The 12,330-nt window shown below is 37.8% G+C and overlaps 1 protein-coding gene across 5 annotated transcripts in view; it reads left to right on the top strand.

Moving 5' to 3' along the window:
* The first annotated feature begins 1,319 nt into the window (after positions 1-1,319).
* LOC110831249 (bestrophin-2a) overlaps positions 1,320-12,330 on the top strand; it is a 46,995-nt gene continuing 35,984 nt past the window's right edge. Inside the window, exons 1-2 of one of the 5 annotated variants that reach the window (XM_087351962.1) lie at positions 1,320-1,689; positions 5,296-5,377. In XM_087351962.1, coding sequence (XP_087208088.1) covers positions 5,307-5,377 — 71 coding nt within the window. In that variant the 5' untranslated portion in view covers positions 1,320-1,689; positions 5,296-5,306. Of the gene's footprint in view, positions 1,795-1,868; positions 2,041-5,295; positions 5,378-12,330 lie in introns of those variants that run through there. The other 4 variants (XM_087351963.1, XM_087351961.1, XM_087351964.1 and 1 more) reach the window with 4 other exon arrangements.

The raw sequence follows: 12,330 nt of genomic DNA, 5'->3' as shown, positions 1-12,330 counted from the left end.
GTGTATGATATGTTGATGCTGGTCTTCTGGGTTGTAACACTGTACTTGTAGGTTGATCCCATTGTTTTTAGGAACTTATCATATGTTAATATTCTATGTCCTCCAGTTACATCCTGTCTGTTAGATCAGTATACTCTCCTCAGAGCTATATTATCTTTTTCTGATCATGAGAAATTATATTTCTCACCATGTAGAATAACAGAAGAAGTCATACTTTTTAAATAAAGCAGGTCACCAAATACAACATACTGAAGAGCATTAATGCAGTTTGTGCTTATGTATTGCCTTCTTGTTATAGAAATGAAACCTGAATCATTCTTTAACACAATAGTGAAAGTAGGAATGTTTTACCAAATATTTCATCCCGCTATGATCTGCACATAACCTCTTCAGAAATAGTATTGGTGTAATTATGAATTTTGTACTGTTTGGCCCCAAGACAAGAGGGGGAAGGATTCAGAAAAGGGAGAATTGTTAGAATTGTAAGCTAGAAACTGAATATGGACCAATTGCAGTCTATGTTATAATAAACAGTGATGACACAAAAATTAGTTTGGTAAGATTGATGTAACCATACAAGTACAAAAATATGTATCCTAATTATAATATGGAATATTACCCTTGGTATCAATGTTTGTGTGCTGTGTTTGCGAGGCGAACCTACTGTGGTTTACGCTTAACAGATGGCACTGCAAAATGGTGGAGGGTCGATTGAATTTTGAGCAACACAAAATTAATTTTGAAGTGGTACTGGAAATTCAAGAATGCTCTTGTAGTGAAAAGATGACGGACACTTGAATTTGAAACCATGCCTCCAGCATAACTAACAATTACAAGAGTCAGGTAAATTTGAGACATTTGGTGCTCTGAACAATGTGTGTAAGCAATAATCTGGTGGACTGCACACATCCAGTGAGAACATTTCTGCAGCAGTTCACATGATTGCCAAATAAATCTTTAAGGTGGTTTGCTAATGAGAAGGAGATTTCCAAGACAAGAGTACACCAGATTCTCAAAACAGCTCAATTTAAATGCAATAGGCCACAATTATCTCCTTCCCTATCCATTCATAATATCCTGTCGTTCAACAACATAATCGAACGTAACGATATAATAGTTGGCACTACTGTTTTGTTTTATGGAGGTACAGGGTTAGAATTACGACATGGGTGGTTTTGTTTACTTCGTCGAAACATTTGCCGGAAAAGTAGTTCCTTAAAAGGAGCCATTGCAGGGTCTTATATAGGACTGTTATAGCTGAATGGCTTTCTGAATCCGAACACGTTTGGTTCATCTAGCAATTCGGATGACAGAATATGAAATACTGTACATATCATAACGTTCGTCAGTTACGGTCAGTTCTACTCTTTTGTCAAGACAGTACTGAGCACCAGCGCTGATTCAATTCTTTTAAATAAGACATGGACTCCGACCGAAATCGTAGAAGTGGAAATCCTTTATTACACCCCACGGAGTGACAGAGTGTAGTTAAATCGTTAAATAAATTAAGACTTGAATTTTGTACAGGACATGAGTTATTTATGCACGTGGTTGGCGTGCTGACCGCGCGTTTGTACTTCCGCCCGTTGGGTGTGCGAGGGGAGAGGAGACGCTGTGAGGCAAGGTTGCTCAGTAGCACAGAAGATAAGAACCATCAGTGCATGGCTTGACGCGGAGCAGGAAAGTAGTGTAGGTGGCTGTTGTTTCTCTGATACGTCGTGTTAAGTGCGGCTGTTGTTTCTTTAGTACGTAGTGTTAAGTGTGAAGTTCTGTTATTTTAACATTTGCAACAAGGTGAAAAATAAATAATCGTTTATTTTTTATAACCTAACATCAGTGCATGTTGTTAAGCCGTACAAGAGCTTTAAAAAGGGAACATTTTATTTAGTGATTTAACAGTGTTCATTTGTTGTTTTCTGCATACTGCAGAAATTGTGCAGTAGACGTCGAGACATCGATCGGCCTGGGGGTAGAATCGGGTTAGCTGCATGGTAAAGAAAGTGACGGCGCTTTGTGGAAACCATGTGTGCGATAAATTGAGTAATTTCATGTGCTTTTTATATTTCACGGAAATTTTATTTTGGAAATAATGCACAACGGTGTCAGACAGATTACGATATTCAGGTGTTTTGATAAATTAACGTTTTTTTGAACTTGAATTGCAGCATCAGATGTTGAACATCTGTTCCATACTTCAAAAAAATAGCTCCATGTTCTTAAGACAAGTCACGAACCTAAGGGTGGCCACACACTCTACGGCTTACCTTAAGGCCTTCCTTCCAAGTTAAATCGAAGAATTCTGAAACGTTCTAAGTGGGTCAGAAGTTGGTTAGATGGATCAAAACATTATCACATAAATTTGTTGAATGAAATTCGATTAGAGCCGATGGACTGGCATAAATACCTGCGAATGGATGAGGACACATATTTGGAACTGTTTAACTTAGTTAAACTACGAGGATTTGAAGTTCTCGGTGGCTGGTTGAGATGACTAAATGCTACAAGCCTTGCCTTTACCCACTGCCCACTCACGTTACGACTTGTAAACATCCAGTAAACCTCGAGGCAAAAACTCAAGCGACTGCAGATTTACCGGAGGCTCGGTTTCCTCTCAAATTCACCACACCGGAAGGCTTAAGTCTCTGAAGGAAAACCTTCCGGTAAGCCGGAGCGTGTGTGGCCACTGATATAAATTAATGACATGCACGTGCGTTGTCGTACCATACGCACAGCAAAGTTTACGGGCCTGCCTGACATCTGGTGCTGTGGTACCAACTGATGACACAAAATGCAAAGATAGTAGTAAGAAAAAGACTGCTCCTACGGCGAGGGTTTGTAGAATACAGTAGGGATCATAGTCAGGTAAACGGTCTGCGAGTTCCCCCACTCTCCTAGTATACGTAAATCGAGGCATCTGCCCCACTCTGTAGCGTCACACAGCGCCAGACTTTGAAACCTTATTGTAAAATGCAAGTTTTCGAAACGACTGTGTCAGATACAGGTGAAATCCTGAAATAATATGTAACCCTACAATGAAATGTGCACATTTGAATACAATTTATATTAAAATGTACTGAAGTAATTTGTCGATTATGAGTAAGTACTGTTGCTGATAACAAAAACTGTCTGTTTTTTAAAATTAATGCACTTGAGTCCAAAGTGAGAATTATTTTTGGCTCAAGGGAACAAAAAGGTTGGACCAATATGTTTTATAGGATTACGTGTTGCATTCAGTGGAAGGTCCTAAAATTTAAATATGCAGCTGAATGCGAGAACAAGAGAAAAAATTTAAAACGGTAACAAATTCGGGGGGCCTCTGCATTCCACCAGACCATAGGTTGTGTACACCAGTGTTATTCAACCTGGGGTACGCGAAGACATCTTAGGTGGTATGTGAAATTTAAATAAATATATATTATTTTATGATAAACACTGAATAATCAGTAATGCAATTTATTTAATTTATTTTAGATGTAGATTATATACTATGTATAACTTGAATTATACACCAACAACTTTGGGGGTACAAAGTTGAAGAGAAATTATGTCTGGGGGTACACGAACATAAAAGGTTGAATACCACTGGTGTACACAAATAAGAGTAATATAATTTACTAAAATATCTATGGCATGATTTGCAATAAACTGTTTGTACACAAGAATTTAATTAAGTTTTATGCAGAGTTGGTCGATAAAACAGTATAAATATTAGAGTGGAGTAATTATTAGATATTTAACACGCGCAATTGAATAAAACTGCTGGAATATACAGACCCCTGTATAGCTTGGAGAAAATGTGGATATCGTTCAATAAATAATTACTATATTAACATTCGCTGAACAAGAAGTGGACAGACTTGACTGGTGGGGCACATTATATACATTCACTCATTAACGGGACCGATTTATACAGCGATACAATAACAGCTTTCATTACGTTCCTTACGTCACAATTCCACGAACGTAATATATATACAGGGTAAGTTATTTTATTTTACATACTTGGGAAATACATTTTCAGACCACAAAAATGATACAGATATCAAATTATAGAAATGTAATTAGACGAACGGTGTTATTTTGGCAAACAAGATAGTTGATACGAAATTGCGTTTACACAATATTACCTCAAAATCAGCACTCAGTTACAGCAGTGAAATATGGCGTGTTCTGTTATGGGTCTTAAGGAAAAATCACGCCAGGGTAAGATCACGCAGGTTTTTTCGTTCACGAGCCGTGAAACAACGAGTAAAAAACACGTCAACCCACAATTATCGACTTTTACATACGACGAACAGAGTGAGAATTATTTATTAACGGGGAAACACGACAGTTTATTACAAATTCATCTTCTGGAACTCAGGACAGTTACCCAGAAACAGAATTTGCCTTAGCGCCATTTTCCCCTAGTGCTTACTATCCGAACTACAGAAAATATCTTTGCCGGGATTCGAAGAAAGGAACCATATTTCTCTCGCCCATGGTGGCGTCAACAGAGCCCGGACCCCTAAAAATCATATTAAAAATTAATCAAATATAATAAAAACCTTACATTTTAAAGTAAAGGCAAATGAAATCGCGATTATTCTTAAATTTATTTCCTTGTAGGGAACACATTTAATATTAATCGTTGACTTTTTAAAGGAAAAACGGAATGTAACCAAATTATAACTTAGAGTTATTCGATTTGTATTATTTTCAACTACTAAATTTATTATTATTTAGTGTTCTGTCTGACGACAGGTCCATATGAACAGGATCCTTCCATCCTTTTCTCGGACTGGGACCTGTTCATATACGTTCTTGGCAGATGATCCAGAAGTGGTTTGCCATTGCCTTCTTCTGTGTGTGAATGGAGTAATTGTTGGGATGCCACGGAGGAAAACTCCGTGTTGCCTAGACCACGGCCTTGCCCAACACAAGTTATAAATTCGAACCCGAGACCCCAGGATTACAAGGCCAGCGTTCTAACCGCTAGACCACCGTGGCGGTCACGACAATGGTCAGCTTTTATATGAACACATCCGCGTGTCTAACAATGTAAGAAAATGTTTTTGGAATGTATAAATCACACCTCTAACAAAATTGGCATAACAATTACAATTGTTACGTCATAGTTTTGTTTGACATTGTTGTATTTCAATCGCCTTTCGTTACTGTGGAAACAAATGGGCTCGGAATCGCTTGTCAGCTTTTCACGCACGTACCTGACTATTCTATGAACTCTCGCCATGTAAACGTAGCATAAGAGTACGTTGCAAGTTTCTTTATTCGGTATAACTTGAACTGTTGCAGAAAACATCAAGATGACGGTGACTTATACGGGCGAAGTAGCGACGTGCAGAGGATTTGGGTGTTTCCTGAAATTACTGCTTCGGTAAGTAAAATATACAAATCGAAGTACTGGTTGTCGTTTAAGCTTCATGATTTATACCTTTTGTGAATAACGTAGATTCATTTGAGATTCGAGTAAGTGCTTCTAACTTCGCGTAGTGGCCATTGTTTGAACTAGGTTGGCGAAAATACGTATGAATAAGATTTCCTGTTTAATATTCTAATCAGGTATCGTCTTAACAGTACGCTTACTTAAACACGAAACTCAAGAAACACCACTGAATTAAGGTAATCTAGAAACACGAGTTCTTGCAGAAATTCTTCCGCGAATAGATTAGAGTTAAAAAGCCTTGAATAAACACTGAAAATGTAGGATTTGAGGTTTCCACAATTTAGATGTTTTTTTTAAATACGAGCTCCATAAAAAAAAGACTTCTAAATTCCAAAATCCCAGGCATTACAAAACTCACAAAATTAAAAGTCTTAAAACAATTTAACGTTAGCATCATTTAAAAATTTAGAAACTTACCGAATGTACGTAATTTCAAAACACATTTAAAATTTTCGAAATTTGAAAATACAAAATTGAAATAAATTATAAGTTTCGTATTCGGAAGTTTCGAGATTCAGAATTTAAATTTCAACATTTATCATAACCTAAACTATCTTAACCACAACTAAATAAACCTAACCTACCATAATATTACGTAACGCAACCTAACTTAACATGTCGTAATGTAACCTGATGCATCCTAACCGAAACTAGGTTCTATTAACCTAACCTAACCTAAAACAACCCAACCCAACCTAACCTACCCTAATATTACGTAACGCAACCTAACCTAACCTAACCCTTCGAAGAACAATAAGATAACGGACGGACAGGCAAGACCGACCAGCCTTCTCACTGACTTCGTGCAAATAACGAATAATATTAATAATTATTCAATTCAATTTAATTAATTTATTAAAGTGCTTAACAACAGCCAAAAAGGCCAATGACAGCCAAGCACTAACAATACAAAAACAAACAAACAATAAACTAAATATATAAATGTACAATATTAATTTATTGCAAAATAATTAATAAGTAAATGAGCTAATAATAATAATAACAATAAAACATATGTAATTGATTATTATTTATTTATTATTTAATTCTATCACATCACTACGCTCCAATATAATTTAATGTATTTTACTCGTTAACAAATGTCCCCGGACTCTGTGTGCGTTTCAGACGAACAGCAATTTCAGATTCTCATTCGAATACTTGGCCTCCATTTTCAATTTCTCTTTGTGTGATGTTGGACGCCCTCTGGGTTGTTGCGCCGTGTAGCCTGGTAGAAGTTTACTGACGTTTCGGAGGTCCTTGCTGCCTCCATCATCAGGGCGATGGGAAAAGTCACTTAGATTGTCTTAAATTTGAGTGGATTTACGTAAATAATTGAATTTATTGAAAGGCGAAGAAAATCCACACGTGGATAAATACAAAAAAGGTTGGAATTGTATGCTTACGTCACGTTTAGGTTTGGGGCAAAATGTAATTTACTTTGTTTTTTGGTTACCATAAATTTCGTAATTTCGCAACTTTAAGGTTATTTTTTCTGACATCGTAGCGATGAGGTTTCATTGGCTTACAATTTCTGTTACCTTGCAGAATTCTGTTAAAAAATACACGACTCGAAAGGCGTATTGCGTAATGGAATACTCTGGAGTTTTCATGCATAATATCTGTTCATTAACTTCTACGTATTTATTATCGAATTGCAGTCCAATTTAACTGATTTCCGCCACGAGTATTGTCTTTGTAATGCACGAAAATGTATTTTAGAAATGTTCTTTTTGCTCTAGTGATTAATTTGTTTATCTAAAGCTGTTTGTCGAGAGAACAGCGTAGTTTCTGTTAGAGGTCCTTGACTTCTCTCTGCAATCAATACACGAAATGGATAACCGGAGTTTTTCGTCGAAACGTTTTTAACCCTTTCAATATATATATATATATATATATATATATAAAAGTATTTATAAAATATATCACTTATCTTTCTTAACTTTAATTTCTAGCTTCACAAATCACGCCTTCTAGATGTCTTCTTTGGGTTATTGAACCTGTAATAATGTAATGGAATGCGACATAGCTCTGTGGTAGCGTACTGGGTTCGTGCGTGGGTGGTTATGAGATAGATTCCAAGCTCAGTAAATATATTTTTTCACGTTGTACAAAAAAATTACTGGCCAATGTTAATATCTTCTCGAATACGTATCTTTTACCATCCGTCATTCATTTTACGAAACTGTATCAAATGGCGATGCTGACGTTCCCATCTCAACAGGATCGGTCTTAAGTCCTAAACCGGAAGTGATGTAAGAGTACTTCCGTTAATAGTAATTTACATAAATTCTCGTATGTGGACTCTTTATATTCCACTAATTACAGCTATTTGAATAAATATACAAAAAATATATATATATTATTTAAATCTTGTCCGTCTAATCACAATAAAGTCTTATTAAATATTAAAATATTACAATAATTAACATTTAAATATTTAAAATATTAAATGATGTTCTTTATCGAAATATTCGATTTATGTTAGACCATCATTAAATCTTAAGAGAAACATGAATTAATATTATACTTTTCCGAGACGTGTTAGTACAGTCCACGGCAAGAATAAGGTGGATATTCTTTACAGTCTTCATATTTTGGTGTTTATTTCCAGTTACTGTTGTTAAGGGTAGCACACTGAAATTTTGTTACGTGCTCTGAGTGTGTGCGAATATAACATATGTATTGAAACATATGCCATTCCGTCGAACCTAGTAACACGTCTCGGAAAGTGATTACATTAATTAATATTTTCATCAAATTACTCGGTCAGTATACGTTTGGCATAAGAAATCATAATTGATGAAAGGTAAAAAGTAAAGTTTGTCTCGCTATGCGCCATGTAGGCGCTTGGGGGGAGTGGAGGTATAGCTCCTCTCTTCCTTGACCTCGGCACTAGATGGGGGTGAGTGGTCAGCATCACGCCCCGGCCGGCTTTACCCCCGGGAAAGGACCCCGGTACCCATTGTAGAGGAGGCTGGGTGGGCCCCAGAGCCGGTCTGGACGCAGAGGCTAGAGGAAAAATCCTCTGCCCCCGTCGGGGATCGAACCCCGGTCGTCCAGCCCTTAGCTAGTCACTATACTGACAAATAAAATAATTCTATGAATTATTGGAATCATGACACTTGCTGTGCGCTTAAGTCACTGAAGGTTTCATACTTAGGAAATGTGAAGTGTTTGAGTTTTTCGCGGTGTTCGTGCGGAATGACTGGGGGATCCTCGAGTTGGAATCTGTATGGGGTCCCCGCCCAGCTCAGAGGTTCGGAATACATGAGGAATTCTCAGCGATAAAATCCATCGCCCGTGCAGACTGGCGCCAGGCACATCGGCTTGCAAATGTCTGTTCACATTCGGAGGGGTGGAATTATGGAGATTGCACCATAATTTCCTGTGCTTTTTATGCATCTTTTTTCACAGATCATTAGAGGATAGCGATATTTTTAATCTCACGAATATTCTGAATAAAATACCGATTTTTGTGACTGCGCGCTGTGAGAAGTCGTGGGGGTGTCGAGTTGCTTTGAGTGAAGCAGACAAGATTGAAGGGCAGAGGAGAGTTTCACAGTCATCTATTCTGCTTAATGTCCTTTGCCAGATATCACTATTCATCTTGTCGTTTCTTTCAATCAAAGACTGACTCCACCGAGTAGAGTCCTTTTACAGAAGCAGATCGCCTCTCAGCTCGTCAAGGAACCCGATGACTGATTATGATATCGGCGTACTCCACCGCCAGTCTGTACCCTGAGTCTGTTGAACCCAGTCCACCGTCTCGTATCTCATTTCTTTTAAGACCTGTTCTACTATCATCTACATCTAGGTCTCCCATTGATGTCTTCCCTTCCAGTCTTTTATCTGAAATTATATGTGATGCGTGGTATATGTCCTGTCCATCTCATCATCCTCATCTTGATTGCCGTGTAATATTTGATGACAATTTTAAATTGTGAATTTTCCCATTATGTAATTGGTCTGAATATTCACCCAGTGTTAGTCCCTTGTGGTTGGCCTCGGTATTCGTTGTTCTTTTGTTAAATCTTATGTGGTACCGCCTGATTCGACTTCTAATGGTTAAGTGAAGTGTTTTCTTCGCGGTACGGTCTGGATTCGTAAATATTATGAAGACGAGCTTCGGCTTCAAAGGGTTAACCAGCTGATTTTCGTAATGGTGAGGTGTAGTGTTTTCTTCGCGGTACGGACTGAATTCATAAATAATATTCAGACGATCTTCGGCTTCAAAGGGTTAATTACAGAGTGTAACTACAATAAACAGACAACTGGTACATTGCCTGGAATCTTGGAATTCGCGAATACCCGTTTCAGTCAGTGGGACCTGTCAAAAGTACTGTTCAATCTGATAACATTCGTCTCTTTTCTGATTTAAGACACTTTTCCAACGGCTTCTGAGAAGGATTGTTATGAATTATGAACCGGGAAGACTTAGCTGGTACAATAGCAATTTTCCTGGAGGGATCCGTGAAAGTCACGGACAAATTCGTTCAGAATTGCTGGCCCGCGGACTTTGAGTGGGTGACCGGGACTCTCGAATTGGGGAAAGACGTGTTATGAAAGCAGGTTTTGCAGGGTTGAAGGTGCGTGTGCACTCAGACTTGCCGTTGGGAGGAATGTGGCCCTAAACTTAACCGACTCATTACCTTACACGAATGAGGTATTTGACTTAGCGAACTTCACGTCGAAGTGGTTAACGTCACACCAGATGTTTCCTGTTCTAATGTCGACCCTCAGAGGGGCTCCCCTGATGGAAGGTTCTCGTGGTTTCTGTTGGAGATTTCGTGGACCTAGTCACGGCCGATTCCTTCCAGACTGTTCGTAGTCATCGTTCATTGCACGCTGTCTGACCCAAGAATCGAGTGCCATGCTTTCATCCACACCGACAGATATGATAACACAGACGCGATGGAAATATATTAACATTCGGTCACATGATTTCGATTTTATGCATTCAGAAAATGAAATTGTTTTGCTGTTTTACTCGTCCGTCCGCATGTTTCAGTACTGATACTCTCCTCGATTGTAGTAAAGATGTCGATGTTGGGTTTTCTGAGTATATATCTCCGCAACGTCGGTATCTGAACGAGTACAGACGGCTTTACCACTCAAAAGACCAACATCGACATCTTCATTGTGATATTCTGACTTTTGACGACGTCTTCCCAGAAAATGAAGGCGTTAGGTTCATCGAAAATGTTGATAATCCGGTACAGTATTACACGGCGTCTTAATTCAAAGTGTTAATCCAAATTTTCACCGCCTTGAAATTTCCATCTACGAAAATATCTGAATATCTGGCTTTGATTTCTATACGCGTGGTAAAATAATTTTGGTTCATACCAATTCGGTGTGCTAGCCACTTCATTTTAGGCCAAGATCGAATTTAATATTTGTGTCTAAAACTTTTCAAAGTGCACAAAATGAGTTGTCTACGTACAAGTTTTGCGTCTTATTGAGATTTTATATTTCTTATTTGGAAGAATTTTCATTACGGTCAATATTAAATACAATCAATGGAAAAGTAATTTATGATTTTACAGACTGAGATATTCATGGAGGTTGGAAATGAGTAGCGTAATAATATTTCTTAATTAATCGATTGACAAATATGAGAAAAATCGACGATTCAAAAAATAAATCGAAACTCAATGTGGGATGTTAGTCTTGACTTCTTATCTCTATTTTTTCTTCAAGAAATCAGAACACACACAAATATTTATCACTGCAAGTTTTATCACACTCAACAGCAAATATCATTTTTATTTATTTATTTCGAGTTTTGACTCAACGTTCTTCATTAAACTCGATTGCTCACATCGATAATCGTTGCACTGCACTGACGTCATTAACCAGAAGTTAATTTCAGTTCTTACTTCGAAGAAAGCTGTGTCATTTCTATTATTCTAGTACTAGGATGAGTTTGTGAGAGTTGTTCAAGGAAGTGACAGATGATTCTTCTCAGAATAATACGAACACCAAAAAATACTCACCGTGGAGAAACACATTCAGTGAGTGGTAAAGGATTTGGTACATCGCTGTGCTAAGGGGTTAGCAATACGTGTTTTCTGATGTCAGATCAGTGTTTTTAATGATTGCAGGGGGTACATTTTACGAAAACTGTACGCGGGCAGCACAAAACTTACCTTCTACATCTATGGTATCTCAGTGCTGTGTTTCCGCTGAGAGTTTCCCAATAAACTAGCTGAGATAATTATATTTTTCAATGAAAGCTTACCACGAAATTCATTAGTTAATTAGTTTGTTGGGTACTTCGTCATTTAGTTAGATGATTACTTTATTTGTTCGTTCATAAATTCGTCAGTTCATCCTAAGTCAAGTGTTTACATAACATGAAATGCAGATGACTTGACAGTAATGAACAGATTTGAGCTGTGATGGGGGATGGAGGCTGTTTGATTGTATGAAGATCGCGTTACTGTCGCCATCGCCAGGCGGTGAAACAGTCGAGCATCTGTCAACTGAAGGTTGGAAAAGACGATTGAAGGCAAATTAAGCCAATCAGGCAGCGAGCTCCAATGAGATCGGTGGAACAGAGGTCGCCGTTGTTCGCCTTTGTCAGAATGGAAATTCGCTGGCGCACGTTACAAATTACAGTTGCCAAATTGGCAAGACGTCACTGGAAAATGTGGGCACTTTAAGCTTTGGAAAAATTTTGTTTTTTGTACATTTTAGATTGAGCGCTGAACCTTAGGGGGATGTCTTCTTGATTGGATTGGGAATGAACATTAAAATATATAAGTGGAAAGTGACCATATTTGGAACCCAATGATCGAATTTTGGGCACATTATAGAATTCAGAAGAATTGGGTTTCTTTTTCACATGACACTCAAATGAAATCGTGTTTTGTTATTAA

The sequence above is a fragment of the Zootermopsis nevadensis genome, unplaced genomic scaffold (assembly GCF_977971745.1).
Source record: "Zootermopsis nevadensis isolate Lab colony 2312 unplaced genomic scaffold, Znev_1.0 Znev_ptg000020l, whole genome shotgun sequence".
Classification (NCBI taxonomy): Eukaryota; Metazoa; Arthropoda; class Insecta; order Blattodea; family Termopsidae; genus Zootermopsis; species Zootermopsis nevadensis.
The sequence above is the reverse complement of the archived record's forward strand: the minus strand, read 5'-3'. Positions and strand labels throughout refer to the sequence as shown.